The sequence below is a fragment of the Triturus cristatus genome, chromosome 5_1, assembly GCF_964204655.1.
Source record: "Triturus cristatus chromosome 5_1, aTriCri1.1, whole genome shotgun sequence".
NCBI classification, from domain to species: domain Eukaryota; kingdom Metazoa; phylum Chordata; class Amphibia; order Caudata; family Salamandridae; genus Triturus; species Triturus cristatus.
Genome location: NC_140587.1, coordinates 300006332 through 300024797, shown reverse-complemented (window position 1 = coordinate 300024797; position 18466 = coordinate 300006332). Strand labels below are relative to the sequence as shown.

The 18466-nt window shown below is 47.4% G+C and overlaps 1 protein-coding gene across 2 annotated transcripts in view; it reads right to left on the bottom strand.

Moving 5' to 3' along the window:
- The window catches only part of ANXA13 (annexin A13), a 164739-nt gene that overhangs the window by 138346 nt on the left and 7927 nt on the right, over nt 1-18466 (bottom strand). Inside the window, exon 1 of one of the 2 annotated variants that reach the window (XM_085604990.1) lies at nt 2240-2424. The exons of the other annotated variant lie outside the window; for it this stretch is intronic. Coding sequence (XP_085461116.1) covers nt 2240-2296 — 57 coding nt within the window. The 5' untranslated portion in view covers nt 2297-2424. Of the gene's footprint in view, nt 1-2239; nt 2425-18466 lie in introns of those variants that run through there. 2 annotated transcript variants of the gene reach the window in all.

The window sequence follows — 18466 nt, the reverse complement described above, 5'->3', positions numbered from 1 at the left end:
TGCATTGACAGCATTCCGTCCATCATTTGTTTGTTGTAACACAAGGGAGCAGTATGTAGCTGGTGGTGTATTTTGTAGCATACTGTTGCAAATATATTACTAAAACATGGTGTGGTAGTGCACTGTCATTTGCAGACAGCACATTCTTCATTTAAATGGCCACTAAATTTGCAGACATACAGTTTTACTGATAATATTATATGGTGCACAAAAGATAATGTGTGGAAATTTGGTTTAAAAAATATTTACAATTTCCACATCACCAAGTAAAGTGTCTTGATTTATTTTGATCCAGCTAAAATTAGGCCTGGGCAGTGAGCTTGCTCTGTTCACAGAGTTTGAAGACTTTTCTGCCCTCTGCACTCCGCGGCGCTTGAAGAGCACATATGCGCAGCAGAGTTTTTTCCCCCCTCACGCCCGGCAACGGTAAGTTGACGAGCACGAGCTGCCACTTGGGTAGAATTTCTACCAGAGTGGCAGCAAGATCAGCGCGAACTGCAGTTCGCGCCGCACTCTGCCACTTGCAGAACTCTGCTGAGTTTTTATGTCACTTCACAAAGTTTTGCGCAGCGGAATTCTGCGAACGCCGCCTGACTAAAATCTGCGTTTCCATCACCTTTCAGAATTATAAACAAGCACTTCATTTGTGCTTTCCTAACTGCTGATATATTTTAAATATATGGACAGTTCATCATTAGCTATTTAAATTTTCTTTCACACCAGCAAGATTTTCACATTTTACAAAATCTGCTCATCCTGCAGTCAGAGAAAGTAAAGTAAACACATTTCTATGTTAAAAGAATAAGCAGCAGTTTGTCTGAAGACACCCGGATGTCTGAACTCTGCTTTTGACTGCACAGCAAACGTGACAGGATAAAAACAAAATGTAAAGGCATCTTTATTACTGGTTCACCTTCAGAACTCCAGCACGGTTATTTTGTTGGCGATCCTGCACCCTTTGCACCCCTACTTCCAGCGCCTAAGGTCTAAAGAGCTTTACAACAGCGGCGTCACTAGGGTTGGTGTCACCCAGTGCGGTAACTAATGGTGACGTGCGGTCCGCACCCCCCCCTCCCTCGTGACGCCACTGCAGCAATGATTTGTCTCATAAACATACAAAAAATACCTATCTTTGGAATTTCTATTTTTGTGAGTTTCATCTTTGTGCATGAGCTTGGGTGAATCATCTGCAATTTGCAAATGCAGTTGAACTTTTTTTACATAGTTAATGAGGATGGAAAAGGCTTCAGCGTCGGTCCCTAACAGCACTGATATACAGGAAACACACTAGCAGTAATTGACAACGAGAGAAGCTGGAAACACACAGATTGTGTGCAAGAATAGGTTAGCATATGTTGTTTCGAAGATCTCTGTTCTTTTCAGAATATTAGCAGCTGAAGCTTTCCGAGGATTCATAGGCATCGGACATTCATAGAATGTCTACTAGAGCTCACTTGTCATTGAGAAGGCATTAAACACATTCCGGTGCAGCCCACATTCCAGATAGAATGACTAGAGCGCAACAAAGCAATGAGATAAGAGAATACGCAACGAAACATTAGCGAAGATGTCAAGGATTGCGATGTGTGTTGTATACCTCTATACTAGTGACAGCACACACAAAGCAACGATTACGCAGCCAGAAATTCGACAAAAGTATGACGTCAAAGGTACATTCAACCACAGAAATAGTCGTGTTGTGCATTGTCTTCATGATCGCACGCCTATCACCACGCGAATACAAACGGCAGTTCAAGAAAACAATGTAAAGTGTGCGATGACAGTCCATGAATAATAGCTGACTTTTGGGGCACAGGCCTTCAAGGGATTATCAGAAAAACGTTTTTGTTAGATTCATAATTATATAAATGGAAAATGTATGTAGTTTATATGAACGAATGCCGTGCCAAGGCACTTCGGAACACGTGCGTATTCATATTCAACTCTTGTGATGTTGCTTTCATTATAAAAAAAATGGTTGAGTATTTTCTAAGAACGTTTGTTGTTGCAATATGATCAAACACGCGTGTGAGGGGAAGAGAACATGCATTGGGATAAAACACCCTGACACTTGGACACCAGCAGTTCAGCTCTTCAGGCCAGCTCCGTGTTTTCTTCATATGCTACACCTCATCGATTTCCAATAAGTTCAGCATATTACACTCCGCCTCCGCGCGCATGACCCATCCCACTTACCATATGTGCCCTGGCACTGGTGAGGCGTTGAGGAACTACCTACCTGCGCGCTCGGTGCTGCGAACCACTGGAACACGAACACGACAGGCTGAAGCGTCATTACAATTACCGCCTGAGGTGTGAGCGTGTACGCTGCCCGGAAACGGAAATATGTCAAGGGGCAGGGCAGCGCGAGGGCGGGCGTTCGACTTCTGGTTCATTAACTGTTGCGCTGCTACGCACTTCTCCGTACTCCTCTAGTGACGCCACTGCTTTACAATCTAATTTCCTGTGATAGAAACGACTTTCAAAAGACCAGTGTCCTGGGTCATCTGCGAGGACCTGGAAAGTGTATTTTTCAGGAAGGTAGGCAGGGTCCAGAAATAGACTTGTATACACTGTAGATCATGTGAAATGGGACCCTGGGGGAGATGGAATGTTCATGGCGGATGCAAAAGATAGTTTAGAGTGAATTGTTCACGGCCGCTCTGCCGCTACCAATACTTCCAATACCAATACTAGTGGCTACACTTGTGGGCTCTCTGTTGGACTATGGGAACTTTCTTTACGCGTGATTTCCCAGGGCCTTTATGAAACATCAACAAGCAGTGCAGAATATTGCTGCCTTTCTTGTCTGGAAGCCCAGAGACTCAATTATTTGCAGAATCTTGAGATGGAAGAACTCAGCTGAAGAAAATAGTAGAGATTCGAGAATTAAGAGAAAGAGTTCAATTTTTTTTTTCTTTATCCAAAGTTATTCCCCATCATTTGAATAGGATCCCCCAGTTCAAGGTTCAGAAACACAGTGCTCCAGAGGTCATCTCGTCCTCTTATAAAAATCAGCATGTTTTTCTCAATGTTTAGTTTGAACAAGTGGCGGCCAGTCCTCTCCTGGCTGCCGTGATTCGGTACTTTTTGAGCTTGCCATAGGACTTAAAGAAGTTTTGAAACTGGAAGGCTGTGATTGCTTGAATTTTGGTGTAGTTAATTAGGATTCTGGGGTCAAAAGAAAAGTTTTTTTTTCAAAAGAGGAGTTACCATATCATGTTTAATAGCAGCTGATCTTCCTTAGAAGTAGAGAACTCGTGATAATAGGAATGGTAACAGAGAAACCTAAGTAGAGAACTTCATAGAGGACTATTTGAGTGGAAATTGATCCTAAACAAAGTAAGAAATATCTCTTCAGCAAAGTGAAGAAAATCACATAAAGAGGATGGACGGTGAACAGACTACCGGTGCCAAAACAGGTTGTTTGCCACCTTTCATCTCTATATTTTGCAAACAGGCAGGCAGATGTCTCGGATTCAAACCCTAGGTTGATAGCGAAGTGTACCTCGATGACACCTGTACTCAATTCAGTTTACAAGAAATTATCCGTTTAGACAGCGGAAAGAAGTACACATCAAAGAATCTTAGCGGTGAAGTCAGTCCTTGGAGCACTAAACCAAAAAGGGTAAGAAGAGTAAAAGGAGGAGGCGGAGGAAAGTCTTATCTGTTCCTTATGACCTCAGCTTGGGAGGGATCTTTGTTATTTTAAAAGTTAACATAATACACTTTCCACATTTTCCAATCAGTCAATGAGTAGTTTATGGTGGATAAATTAAAATCATACAATAGTGTGACAAAGCAACACATAAAATACTTCTAATACACAGATAGCAATTGGTTTACAGAGAAAAATAAGTTAATAAAATCTGACACAAATTAAAAATGTAACTTTTCAGCTTCAGTTAAAAATAAATTAAAAATGTAACTTTTCAGCTTCAGTTAAAAATAAATTTAAAATGTAACTTTTCAGTTTCAGTTAAAAATAAACAAAATGTTTCCCAGTAGCAATCACTATGTACCAAAGCAGAATGTTAGTTTTTATTATCCTCTTTTCTATTAAAACATGGGCTAAATCTCAACTCATTTATTCCATTAACCTTGTTGTCATTTGGAGGTTCTTCCCACTCGTATATCTCACAGTAACTGTCACTTGGCAGCATCCCTTTTTAAGAAAAGGCAGCTTAATCATTGCACTAATAATGATTGAAAAAGACAAAAAATGTGTGGCGATGATTGAAACTTATAACTGCGCAAGTGGCAACATTCAAAATTAAATCTGTAAATTGAACATGCGTATCAAACTTGCAATATACGGCTATATAGAAAGCCAATGTGCATAACATCAATTAATTAGGCAATCAAGGATTTACAAAGCACGGCAAATCACCAGTGAGGGTCTCAAGGAGTTGCTAGCTGCTTTGTGGTGCTCTCCTTCATTGGAACAGCCAGGTCTTGGGTTCCTTCCTGAATTCGCAGAGTGATGAGGCGGTCCTGAGGTGCAGGGGAAGATCGTTCCAAGCTTTGTTTGCCAGGTGTGAGAAGGAGCGTCCTTCACTGTTGCATCAGAGGATCCGTGGTGTGTCTGTGAGGAAGAGGGAGGCGGCTCGTAGGTGTCTGGTCAGTTGGTGGAAGGTCATGCCAGGGGTGGCTGGTGAAATTTCAAAGTGGTAAGGCATACATTACTTCACCGAATTGCAGTGTAAAGGAGCATATCGCTCAAGCTTGACCTCTATTAATGGATTTGGTGGGGGGTACTAGAATGGGAATAGCACGTCAGTGTCGGGCGACTATGATGCCTGATAGATGTCAACAGCTCTAGTGGGTGCTTGGGGCCAGGATGCCATGGGTGCAACAGCACTCAATGGCATAGTAGAGAGCGGAAGGCCTAGTCACGGTGTTTTAGGTGATTTTCAGACAGTTAGCAGTCTCTGGTCACAAGTGGTATGGAGTGAGACCAAGGAGCGAGTGACTTCTACAGCCGTGCTCTGTAAGTTTTTATGCTCCTACCACACAGAAATCTGGAGTTCTAGGCCCCAAACCCACCGCAGAAAAAACAAAGAAAGTCCCAGCAGACAGATTAGATAAGCTACTCGAGGAGGGACAGCTCTCTCCATCTCAGCATGCCACTTTTGCATTGAAGTCCTCGAGTTTGGGATTCCCAGAAATAGCTACTAGTGCAGCTTCCCAACCTGTACTTCCAGCATCTAAAATATATGGTGGGTGATGCACGGACTTAAGCTGCCTCCACCTGGTTGCCACCCCCTCCAAGTTTGGCTGTACTGGCCCATCCTGCCCCTTTCCATGTAGATGCTGCTGATACTCTAACCCTGTCCTGGTCCATCGTATTAAACACCTCGGGGCGAACCTTTTCTGCGATACTAGATGAAGACTTGCCCAACAACCTGGGACCAAATGGCTCGCTTGTGCCTCGAGGATGAGCAAGACCTCTCCCAACACAAACAGCACAACTTATAAAATATAACAGTTACAACCCAGCAGTCGCGGCCGGCGTGACTCACGGGTGGGGGAGGGTGTTGCATGGGGAGGGGGGTTGCGCTGGGAGGGGGGTTAATGAAAAAATGTTTTACTTACTTTCGCCTCTGGTCCTGCGTCGCGTCTCCTCTCTGTGCCTAACGCCTTACAGGAAGCAGGCAGCCTCTCTCTCCTCCCCTAAGCCAATCACAATGCTGCAATGGCAGCATTGTGATTGGCTAGGATGCCGACCCCACAGGTGTCTATGGGGAGGCCATTTTCTCTATGTAGGCTGCATGCAGCGAGAAAATGCAGTGTGCATGACTGGTTTGGTCAGCCCTGTGGCCGACCAAACAGTCAGCGCCCACAACAGTGGGCAAGTCACTCCTCCCCTGCCTGGAGCAGGAACGCCCACCCGCCCGCCCCCAACCAGGCATACCATTCTGCTTTCTCACAGTGTGAGAAGCAGAAACATAAAATGGTATTTAAAATACCATTTTATGTTTCTGCTTCTCGCACTGCGAGAAAGCAGTGGGGAGACGCTCCACCACCCACATGGAGGAGCCGCCACTGGGTCATGCATTCCTTGATGTATGCTGGTTCGTCGCTGTAACTTGTTGATTTTGTCATAGGCCATAATAATTAATTTAATAGTTTTGTTTCAGAGAAACTGTCCCCAAACAAAAATGTAAATGAAAAATATTTTCACTGTGTTGATCTACCCTATGACCCCATTTCTCTGTAAAAGCTGCCAGGACATAAACAAAAGAAGAAATTTCGTATTTATAGCTGAAATTGTTTAATTGATACTGGCTTCCAGATTATTGTAGAGGCAGTGAATAGCATATGTCAAGGTGATGAATTTAGTTGTTAAGTGGGCAGTGTTCATTGAAAGTACCCCGGTCATCAACACAAACCCCTGAATAAGTGTATTTCTTTTGTTTCTAAACTGGGGTATCACTTCCAAAACATCTATTCACATTAGACAGTATACTGCTGAAGACCAAAAATGCAGATATATTTGCATTGATTATAATGTTTTGACACTGTTAACTATAACTATATTCTGGGCTACTGGAGTCCTCTGCGGGCCAATGTGGTGTGATGTTAAATAATAGTGCCATCAGCATACTGCAGGGTAAAAAACATAAGGTACTTAGGGCCGGATTTAGTTTATGGCAAACGGTGACAGTTATCTTGTGAACACAACTTTAACTCCCATTATATCCTATGGGATTTATATTTCGGCGAACGGGATATCCGTCACCGTTGTGAAGGAGTAACACATCTTCCAAGATCTAAATCAGGCCCCTGGTCTTGGCAGATGGCATCCCTGCACATTGATAGCATCTGATGTGTTTGCATATTAAAAAGCGGCGGGCAGACACACAGGGCTGTTTTACCCTCTGTGGTTATCCTTCTAGAAATATGGCTGCTGTGACAATTTAACTTGGACCCACATGTTCCAATCAAAGACCATATGGCACTAAGTAACGGAGGGTAAACATAGTCCATAATAAAGCACGGTCTTCTCCATCAAAGGACATGCGATAATCGAAGAAACAGACGGACTGCACGTTTTAATCTTCAGTGAGTCGTGAATGAGCAACAATAGAGAAAATATCTTATCAGTTGTGTTTCTGCTGCCTCTGAAGCCAGCTTGTATCCGTGGAATCCAATTTTTTTGATTCAGCCCAGGCTCTAACTTGTTTAGTGTTAATAAGAACATAGCTTCCACATATCTAGTTAACTTAGTGCATGGATCATCTGGCAGTGTTCCTGTAAGAGATCCGTTTTCACTATGCCAGGTTACTTGGAGACTTAAACGTTGACAGGAAATAATTGTATAACACAATCATGAATGTAACAACCTCATTTGATGGTGGATTCTTTACATAGCTGGAGGCACATTGCAAGTCTGTGCTGCAGGAAAAATGCATTTCTCACTGGAAACTGTGTTAGGAGGGCTGAGGCGAAGGGAGGGTCTCCAGAGGGGCACAGGTCGACATTGCTAGGGTGCCTTTGCATCAAAGGTCCACAGCAATGCTGGCATGAGGTGGTATGGGAATGGGGGAAACAGAACAGGTGATATGAAAGAGAAAGAGACAGCATTCTAGCATTGATGAAAATACACTGATGTTTTGCAGCACTAATGTTTTTGTTAGCTTTTGGGACACAGAACCCTTATGCTTTTTTGACCAAAAGCGGTCACAGATGTGCCTGCCATTGACAGCTGGCCAGTTATAGATAGAGATTTAGGGCCTTCTTACAAGTTTGACGGTCCATAGGACTGGCGAACACGTGGTGGTAGTCCAACCACCGCTGCATCATGCAGAAAGGTGCAGTCGGCGCTCTGAGAACGGTGGTCTGCATGTCAGGCTCTTCAAAGAGACCACCACAGCACCGCCCACCAGACCAGGATTTAACTCCTAATCTAGCGGGCAACAGCAACATGGCTTTGTCACCATCCGCTGTAGGACCGCCAAAGTCATAATAGGGCCCTTAGTTGAACTCTGGCTTTGTAAGGAAGGTTTGTAACCAATTTTTTTATTTGCTGACATGTTAACACGGTATAGCAAAGGGATTTCATTTAAGTTGCCCAGATTCACTTCATTGTTGTGGTCCAGCACCGATATTTGTGTTCAAGCTCTTGGTCTTCAAGACAGAAAATATAGCCACTAGATCGCCTCTCCGCCATGATTGCGATATACAACTGTAGTCTCATTGCTCATTTTGCTGAAGTATAGGGATCACATGCAGCAGTGCCTCTATGAATCCCCAGCTGCTCGGGTCATGTGGAAGTTGGCATCCAGTCAGCATGTACTTTGATCTGAGTGCATCTGTGAAGGATACACATTGTCGCTCGCCACAAGTCTGTCAGTGATTGAAAGCATCCAAAGTGTGCTCGCTTGTTAATCTATCTGCCTTTGATCAATACGCAGGGGCACCATTTTTGGATATTTTGTAGCTGCCTCAAACGAATATCCTAATAGTACCCTTTGAGGATGTCATGCCACAAAACCTCATGTTGGTGACTGCGCTGTTTGCCACCTTTTCAGGGTACTCTACCAGAATACGGTGTACAAAAATATCACCCTAGAAAATATCGTAGCCAGAGTATCTTCTTTCACACTATAGTGGAGATATATACAAGCAGAAATTGACTATTCTTACTTGCACATCTACGTTCCTTGGAATAGATACAACCATTTTCAGGGACCTAGTGACATGATAATGCGTTATACTCTTCGGTGTTAACTTAGAAAAATATCACGCTTACTTAGGGATTTTTTAAGTAAATTTGCAATCTCTTTTCATCAGCACAGCATCGATTACTTAAATTAGTATTTAGAAAATATGCATACAAAGACGCCTGCAGATAAAGTTTCAATCTAACTAAGTTCAGTTAAGTGACTATTATTTTTTTGTTTTTTTCTGTATCCACTTGCAACATCTGGCAGATAATGAAACTGAGACCCAGGGGCATTTTGGGATGGAGTGAGGACCACAAAATTTGGTGAAGAAGTGAAGCCGGGAATTAAACCGAAGACTTCTGGCACCAAAGTCTGGAACTTAGCCACTAGAGCTCATCTCCTCTCACAATGAAAATTTAAACCTAAAAAACAGCGCCTGCGCTGTGTTTGACTTCAGACTTGAGCCCTTTAAGGGAGTATAGAACTGTAGATGTGAATAGAGCTAATTATACAGAGTCGAATAGCTGGGCCTTTTAATTTAATTGGACTTTGACTTCTAAGATAGTTACACACTGACACCAAAGGCATAAAACCAATCTCTTATTTTTGCATCATTCTGAGTATACTCAGAATGAATCATAGGTAAATGAACATCTCTAATGGCCGGGTTCAATAAACAAATAAAATGTGATGAAACAGACGCAATAATGTGGGTGCGGCATGCACTATTGCTTTTTTAGGTGTGTAGTATAATATATCTAAAACACATATGCATCTTCCAAACTGTACCTTCTATTTGAACTGAAATGTTTCTTTAATAGGACACAGACAACTATATAAAAGAGCACCGAAAGACTCCAGGAATCCATCCAGTCGCACTCCCCTGTCACATTCAACATCTAAATGTCACTATTGACCCTCCACAACAACATTCAACAGAACACCGGCAGCACACACCTCTCCCTCTACCTAAAGGTCTCTTTGGTTCTCAACATTCAGAAACTCTAACACTGCTCCAACTTATTCAGACCTGGATGTCCAACTCCGATCTGCAAGTCAACCCAACTAAAACTGAGTCCCTTAGCAAGAACAACAACAAACAACAACTCATCACCCTGACTCAACATGAACTCGGCGGCTTCATCCTCCAGTTGTCATCTAATGTCATATCACTCTGTTCACCCCCGACAACAGCCTCTCCCTCAAGGAACACATCACCAGAAGGCCAAGGTACCAGCTCTGCCTTCTGAAAAAAGTGAAACTCTTCCTTCTTGAAAGGGACTTCAAACCTGCTGTGCAAGCTCTTGCACCCTTGCATCCGGACAAAGCAAACGTACTGCTCCATGTTATCACACACTCAATCCGGGCCGCCCTGAAAGGCATCATACACATGGGGCATTCCCCACACCCACGTTTGCCACGTGACATGCAACGTAGGAGGTTGATTCCACCATGGAGATGCTGGAAGCGCACCCTGGGGTAAATGTCCCTGCTTGTCAGTGAACTATTGTATGGAATGTGATATGGAGGCTGTCTCAACCCTTCCATCAAGGGACGTTTGATGCACTCCAGTGACGCAATGTGGTGACTGTCATTGAGAGATGGTATAACATGCTAGGAGAGCAGGGGAAAGATTCGCTGAAAGAAGAACCCAGAAGGAGACGTGCAGCACCATGTAAACTGCATAATAAATACATAAATAAAGTGTGAACGTTCCACATTATAGGAGAAAGATTCCTCCTGAGGCTCAGCCGGGAGTTAGTCTTGCGTTATTTTGCACATGTATACTTTTTAAAATTACCTGCAATTGTTGTTGTTGCCTTATCTGCCCTGCAGCTGCCTCCTGCTCCCTGCCTGATAGCGCCCCCAGCAGCGGTCCTAACGCTGAGAGCGAGAGCTCACGGGAGTCTTGGCAGGCGCCATCGGCCACGCCGTAGCGAGGGACACGCCCCCCTCGAGGCCACGCCCCCTCTGCTGGGTATAACTGACCGCTGATTCACGAGCGCGTTAGATTACCTTATTCCTCCTGAGGCTCAGCCGGGAGTTAGTCTTGCGTTATTTTGCACATGTATACTTTTTAAAATTACCTGCAATTGTTGTTGTTGCCTTATCTGCCCTGCAGCTGCCTCCTGCTCCCTGCCTGATAGCGCCCCCAGCAGCGGTCCTAACGCTGAGAGCGAGAGCTCACGGGAGTCTTGGCAGGCGCCATCGGCCACGCCGTAGCGAGGGACACGCCCCCCTCGAGGCCACGCCCCCTCTGCTAGGTATAACTGACCGCGGATTCACGAGCGCATTAGATTACCTTATTCCTCCTGAGGCTCAGCCGGGAGTTAGTCTTGCGTTATTTTGCACATGTATACTTTTTAAAATTACCTGCAATTGTTGTTGTTGCCTTATCTGCCCTGCAGCTGCCTCCTGCTCCCTGCCTGATAGCGCCCCCAGCAGCGGTCCTAACGCTGAGAGCGAGAGCTCACGGGAGTCTTGGCAGGCGCCATCGGCCATGCCGTAGCGAGGGACACGCCCCCTCTGCTGGGTATAACTGACCGCTGATTCACGAGCGCGTTAGATTACCTTATTCCTCCTGAGGCTCAGCCGGGAGTTAGTCTTGCATTATTTTACACATGTATACTTTTTAAAATTACCTGCAATTGTTGTTGTTGCCTTATCTGCCCTGCAGCTGCCTCCTGCTCCCTGCCTGATATCGCCCCCAGCAGCGGTCCTAACGCTGAGAGCGAGAGCTCACGGGAGTCTTGGCAGGCGCCATCGGCCACGCCGTAGCGAGGGACACGCCCCCCTCGAGGCCACGCCCCCTCCCCGCCCTATAATAATGTGTATGCACCGGAGGCGCAGCGGACGAGCGCAGCGGGTGCGACGATTGCGCGCCGAAGGCGCGCATAAGGCAAGCTCGTCTGCGCTCGTCCGGGCCTAGGGCCAGTCCCTTTACCTCTCTGTCCCCAGGACCTATCACCTACAGTGCTGACACTCTCCACAGTCTCAGGACACCCAACAGGAACTGTAGTCGAAACAGCTATCAAGCTGACACCTTGCCGCCTACATGCCCCGATTGCCACTACTCCTTCAGACCCAAATGTAATTTGGATCCACTACACGACTTTTGTATGTTGTTACTGAACTGTCGCTCCCTCCCAAAACATACGACCGAAATTGCACTGCTAATAGAGGAACACTCACCAGATATACTCTTTCTTACAGAAACCTGGCTATCCCCTGAGGCCGATCCTGCGGTCATAGCAGCCATTCCACCAGGCTTTCGAATCTCCCGCCAAGACCGCCCCAAAGGGAGAGGAGGAGGTGTGGCGATAATCTATAAAGAACAACTTCACTGCCGAGTAGTTCCGGAAATCATTACGGACTGTGAGAGTCTTACCTTCAACATCGAATTAACACCCAATAGTTGCCTTTCCGGCACTCTTATCTATCGCCCTCCCGGCCCCCCGAAGCAGTTCCATGTCAGCTTACCATCTAGCGTGGCTGAACGTCTTAATACCACCTCTAACTATATCCTGTTGGGTGACTTCAATTTTCATTTTGAGTCACCCTCAGACCACGTAGCACTGACTTTAGCAGAGGACCTAGCAGCTCTGCAACTCTCCCAACGGGTCCCCTCTGCCACCCACGTGAAGGGCCACCTGCTGGATCCGGTCTTTAGTAATTGCCCTGGCCTTTTAACCAGTCCACCAATTCCCCTGCCTTGGACGGATCATTTTTTGATCCCCATTAACTGGACTGTGTTTAAAAACCCTGAGCCACCACCCACCACGAGATTTACGAGAGCCTGGTCCCGCCTAGCGGCTGACAAGTGGTCCAGCAAACTTGCTGAGAATCCACCTAGGACATATGCCAACCCCGACCTTGCCCACCAGGCCTACGTCAACTGGATCACTCAATCCCTCGACGTTGTTCTACCTAAAAAGAAAATCACGCTCAAACGCTCCCACAAATCCGCCCCGTGGTATTCGGAGACTCTTAGAGACAAGAAACGACTCTGCAGACAATCGGAGAGACGTTGGCGCTCTGATTACTCCACAGACAATAAAACTCTCTATCGGGAAACCATCAGCGAATATAAAACGATGATAAAAGCAGCACAAGCCTCATACTTCTCCGCGAAAATTTTACTTGCCAAATCTAAGCCCAAGGAAATCTTCCAGATCATCAACACCCTCACTAAACAGTCCCCTTGCCTGCAGGCGGATATGTCCACTACCCATTGCGACGATATTGCAGAGTTCTTCCACCAGAAAATAAGCTCTATCTACTCCGCCTTACTCCCGAGAAACCCTAACCCCTCTACCCCCTTTCCCGATCCCTCTACCCCCTCATCCACTCATCAGTTACCTTTGCTTACTCACTTCCCCCCTCTGGATCTCGCCACTCTGGATTCCCTGGCCCGGAAAGTACAATCCGGATCCCCAGAAGACCCAGCTCCACCAGACATAATAATGGCAGCCTCGCAGGTCACCCTACCCATTATTAGGGAGGTCTTAAATGCCTCCATCTCTTCCGGTACGTTTCCTACCGTTTGGAAACAGGCGATGGTTAGAGCCTTATTGAAAAAGCCTACCTTGGACTCCACTAATCTGAGCAACTACCGTCCCATCTCCCTGCTCCCATGGGCAGGTAAGATCCTGGAGAAATATATTAATTCACAATTAATAAACTTCCTGGAAGATAACCACCTACTGGACCCCACCCAGACGGGCTTCAGACCAAAACATGGGACCGAGACCGCCCTTCTCATGGTTACAGAGGAAGCCAGAAAAATCCTCGATCAGGGAGGATCAGTGGCAGTGATCCTCCTTGATCTCAGCGCGGCCTTTGATATGGTCAGCCATGTCACTCTGCTGGAACGCTTATCCCAAGCCGGGATTAAGGATAAAGCCTGGTCGTGGTTCCAATCCTTCCTAGAGAATAGGTCTTTTCGCGTGTTTGCAGGCGAATCGGTGTCCACCAGGAGACCTTTGAATTGCGGAGTCCCCCAGGGCTCTTCTCTGAGTCCTGCTCTCTTTAATCTGTACATGAGGCCACTGGCTGATGTCGTCCGCCCATTTGGAATAAAGATCATTTCCTATGCGGACGACACGCAGCTGGTGGTCTCCATGACGCAGGCTGCCAATCCATCTGCTCGTGGCGGGCTCAGAGAGTGCTTGGAGGCAGTAAAGACCTGGATGTCCCTGTCTTGCTTAAAACTGAATGGGGACAAAACCGAGCTCATGCTCCTAGGTTCCTCAGATCTCAGCCTCCCCACCTCCCTGTGGCCGCCTAGTCTGGGATCTCCTCCAACTCCCAAAAATAGTATCAAGAGTCTGGGAGTCTGGCTGGATAGATCGCTGTCTTTTAATATACAATCCACAAAACTCTCAGCTACTTGTTTTGGCATCATGAGGATGTTAAAAAAAATTCTCCCTCTCCTCCCTCTGGAAGCCAAACAAGTGGCCGTACAAGGTCTTATCCAGTCACGCCTTGATTTCAATAACGTACTATATCTTGGTGCCCCTGAAGCCACTCTGAGAAGACTGCAGACAGTCCAGAACTGTGCAGCACGCATTCTACTAGACCTTCCCCGCAGACAGTCAGCGAGGTCGGGACTGGTATCCCGCCACTGGTTACCGGTGCGCCAGAGAGTAATGTTTAAAGCTATGTGTATAGCTCATCAGGCCTTCTGGAACGCCGGCCCCAGGATCACTCGGGACCTAATCACCCACTACATGCCCAGAAGAAGCCTACGTTCTAGTCAGACCTTCCTTGCAACGGCCCCCAGAATTAAAAGAACCAGATCCGGAGGCAGAACATTCTCCTACAACGCGGCAAGGGCCTGGAACGCCCTGCCGCTGTCTCTCAGAGCCAACCCCAAGCTAACGGCCTTCCGCAAACAGCTGAAAACCTTTTTATTTCATTCAGTCTAACCTTCTCTTCCCTCCCTCTCCTGGGCCCACTTGTCGGATTACTGGTATTCTTAGCGCTTGGACGCCTCCGGGCAGCAATTCGCGCTCTACAAATGCACTTCCAATTCCAATTCCAAAGAACTGATGGCACTGGCAAAAAAATGTGGTTTATTTCTGTATATAATAATGAGAATCTATCATGTGCGTGCTTAAATCCAGCACTGTTGCAAACATGCCCTGGTGCAAGCAAGGGAAATAGCCCCTTGGACAGCTGGGGTATTAAAATGCAGAAATGATCACGGTTCAATGTGCCCCTCAGTGCACTGGTCCCAGGTGCCACTGCACCTACTCCACCAGTTCTAGTTACGCCCCTGTTTAAATCGTAAACACCTACAATTGGAAAGTATACTGTAGGAGTTCTACGTTTATTTTTTTATATATTATGTGTAATGCTGTCTCGAACGATAATTAAAATAAATTTACTTTTCTAGGCACGTTCCACCTTTCCTGGTATGAAGCTTCAGGGAGTGTGACAGAGTCCAGGTCTGACCCGGCAGAGGCCTGGGCAGAGGCGTGTTTGCATGAGGTCATTGTGTGCTTTCAGGTAGAAAGTTCAGTGGAAGCGATAAAAGACATAATGGGTGTATTGAAGGTGCTGGTTACAAATTGGCAGCCTCTCTCCAGACAGGTTACAGCTCCTGTTTATAATGGCTCAGTTCAGCCTGGGATTGTATGTCGGAAGATGGCTAGCAAAAACATTGTCTGACATAAGCATTGTGTCCTGAACATCGTTTAATTACAACAATATAGACCCATTGTTTGCAGATTTTCCATTATCAACCCAAATGGGACGATGTTTTTTGTACACAATATTTAGGAGACAATATGTTAGTTACAATATTCTAGTACTATTCCTATGCGGCAAACTTCCACCTTCAGTAGCATTCACTTACAATCCCAGGGGCATCCCTGGAAGCCGGTGCCAGTCGTAGATTTTGAGGCGCACCTGCATGCTTAAAATATGCCCATTCAGGTTTTGTCCCTTCGCTAATTTCCACCCAGGAAAGACACCCCCGCATATGACCAGAAGAGATTTTCGTTAGGTTCCAGAGTGGAGAATTATTATAAGGGGGACATTCATTTGTGCACAAAATGTACTATACTGATAGATTTTCAATGAGTGTAAATGCATTTTTTAAATGTAAAATGTCACCAGTCCTGAATCACATTTTCAAAGTAAAGTTTTTGTGGCGCTAGATTAGTGACAATTTTGTGGAAACGTATTTGTGAATCATGTCCATTAATTGGAAGAGGATAATTGCGTGAGTTGTTGTGAATTTAACAGGCAAACCGCAACCTGCAAATCTGTGGCCGTTTCTTGCAGGAGGGTCTGTCATTCAACAACCAAACCTCGCGGACTTTTTTGACTGCGATAAGACTGGCATCACAAAGCAGGCACAGCTGTGAACGTAGAAGGGCCAGGATCTAAAGAGAGGAGCAAGCATCAGAGAAGGAAGCCAGGGGGTGGTGGAACCAAAGGGCAGCCATATTTATACAGCATTGAAATTAAATATGTGCTTTCTGAGATGGCACAGTGGAAATGCTAAACAATGCACCGGTGCCAAAAGGAAATTGTTAGAAGGTGGTTCTGACACTATGGGCCACCCGGATTTTTCGCTTTTTAAGCACCTAATTGTTGAGCTTTTACTGTGGGGGAGCCTCATAAGTTGGGACTCACCCACAGTGAACTCTGGATGTAAGAGACTACATGGGGATTTTACTGGTGTCCCCCTGGCTTGACCAGGGCACTGCGCAGCAGATGGAGTAAGAGACACTGGGCTGGTTACATGCAGACACATATGTACATGCATGTGCACACGTGTACGGGCTGCGCAGGGGATATTCCTAGCGTGCGCAGTCCAAGAGCAGCTACAAAGTGAATGGTGTGGCAGGACTTATGCAGAATTGGGTGGTGACATGGAATAGGCTTTATACACCGGAAAGAAACATGCCAGGGAAAGTCAGTGTTTTTTACTGTGTTTTCACTTCATTATTCCCCTATGGGGATGTGGGGCCCATGTCTAGAGTGACTTCCACATGGCCTACAGATTCCAGACACGCACCAAAGTCCATTGTAGCGGATGTGAAAAGAAGTATTCTGCAGAGTCCAAAGTCATATTTGTACTGCTTTTGGGTCATCCATAAATGTCATATTTCTTTGAGTCCCTGGCTGGGGTCTGGCCCTGGCAGGTTAGATTAATGACCTTTCTTCCCAGAGCGAAGATCTTCCCTCCAAGGGAAAAGAGATAGGTGGAGCTATAGGCCAAACTATCAACCGCTGTCGCTGGGTGCCAGGCACCAAGATGAACCAAGGTGAAGGCAGCACTAGGGAAGGAGAGCATGTGGCCAGAGACCCTGGATGGCGCCATATTGAACAAACCCAGAGGCTGGACAAGAAGGAGGGAGCAGGGGCAGGGAAGTGATGTGTCGCTGTTTGATAGAACCAACAGAGACTTCCTGCCAGTCCCTACTCAACTTTAGAAAAGTGCTTGCACAGGAAGAGAAGCTCTCTCTGGGGTGTGGTCTGCTGAGGCTGAAGGTGCTGGAGCCTGGCGCAATGGGTATTTGGAAGGAGAGACCCCCTGACTGCTCCCAGGACCCTCTCGGCACCAGAAGAAGAGCCCAGGACCGGTGCATAGAAGCAGTGGCCTCTGCGCAGGGAGAAGAGTGGCCAAGGAGGAGAGCCAGGCGAAAGGTGGGCGCAGGGAGCCAGTGAAGACAGCTTCCTGCTGAATCCACCCTCTTGGAGACACGGAGGGTGAAGGAGAGTGCTCCCAGTGGCTGGGGGATGCGACCAGGAGCAAGAAGACGCGAACATGGGGCAGATGGGACCGCCAGTGGCTGAGATATGGCCCCCGGAAGGTAGGCAACCTTTGGCCCCGAAGAAGACCGACGACGAAGCGCGAGGGGCTCCGCTGCCGGTCTCAGAGATGCCCCCGGGGTGGGTCAGGTCCTGGGGGCTTCCCCCAAGGAGAAGTAAAGACGGGGAGCCCCGTCGCGCTCCCCGTGAAGGTGCCCTGCAGGGGGGCCAGGAGCCCACCCTGGCCCTCACCGAAGACGGAGGCGGGGGAGCGCTGTCGCGACCCCCGCAAGGAGAGAAGCTGGGGAGCACCGTTGTGCTACCCATGAAAATGCCCCCACGGGGTGCCAGGATCCCAACCTGGCCCCCAACGAAAATGGTGATGGGGCGCGCCGTCGCGCAACCCCGCCTAGAGGAGGAGCGGCCCGGGACCCCATCTCAAGGCCCCGAGGTGGCAGAGTGATGGGGAGCACCATCGCGCTTCCCCGAAGATGTTCGGGGTCCCGGGATCCCATCCCCGGGCCCCGAGTGTGGCGGAGGTGGGGGAAGTGCCGTCGCACTCCCCTGAAGATCCGCGGACAGACCAGAAGACTGCTGCCGGCTCCCGCGGCAGCACAAGAGGGTGCTGGCCGGGCGCTGAGCCGGCAGGGGCAGCCAGGGGTGGGCTCCCTGGGCTGCCCTCCACCAAGGACGGCGTGGGGGGTTCCCGGGTGGGACTGGGACCCCCAGAACAAAGAATGTGGCGCTTGGGACCCGGTGGGACCGGGCCCCCCAACCAGCGGCAGGAGCGGCCAGGGGTGGGTTTCCCGGGCCGCATGACCCTCACCTGGGGGTCTGGGTGGGACCGAGCCCCCACCTAGAAGCGGAGGCGGCGCAAAGCGCCATAAAATTGATCGTGGCTCTCCCCGGCACAGCGAGAGAGCCGCTGCTCTAATATTCATAAAGAGGAGCAGGAAGCGGCCCACAATGCCTTGCCAGGCAACTGGAAATTAATCGTTTTTTGTGCTTAGTCGCCCCCAGAGGAGGGGGTC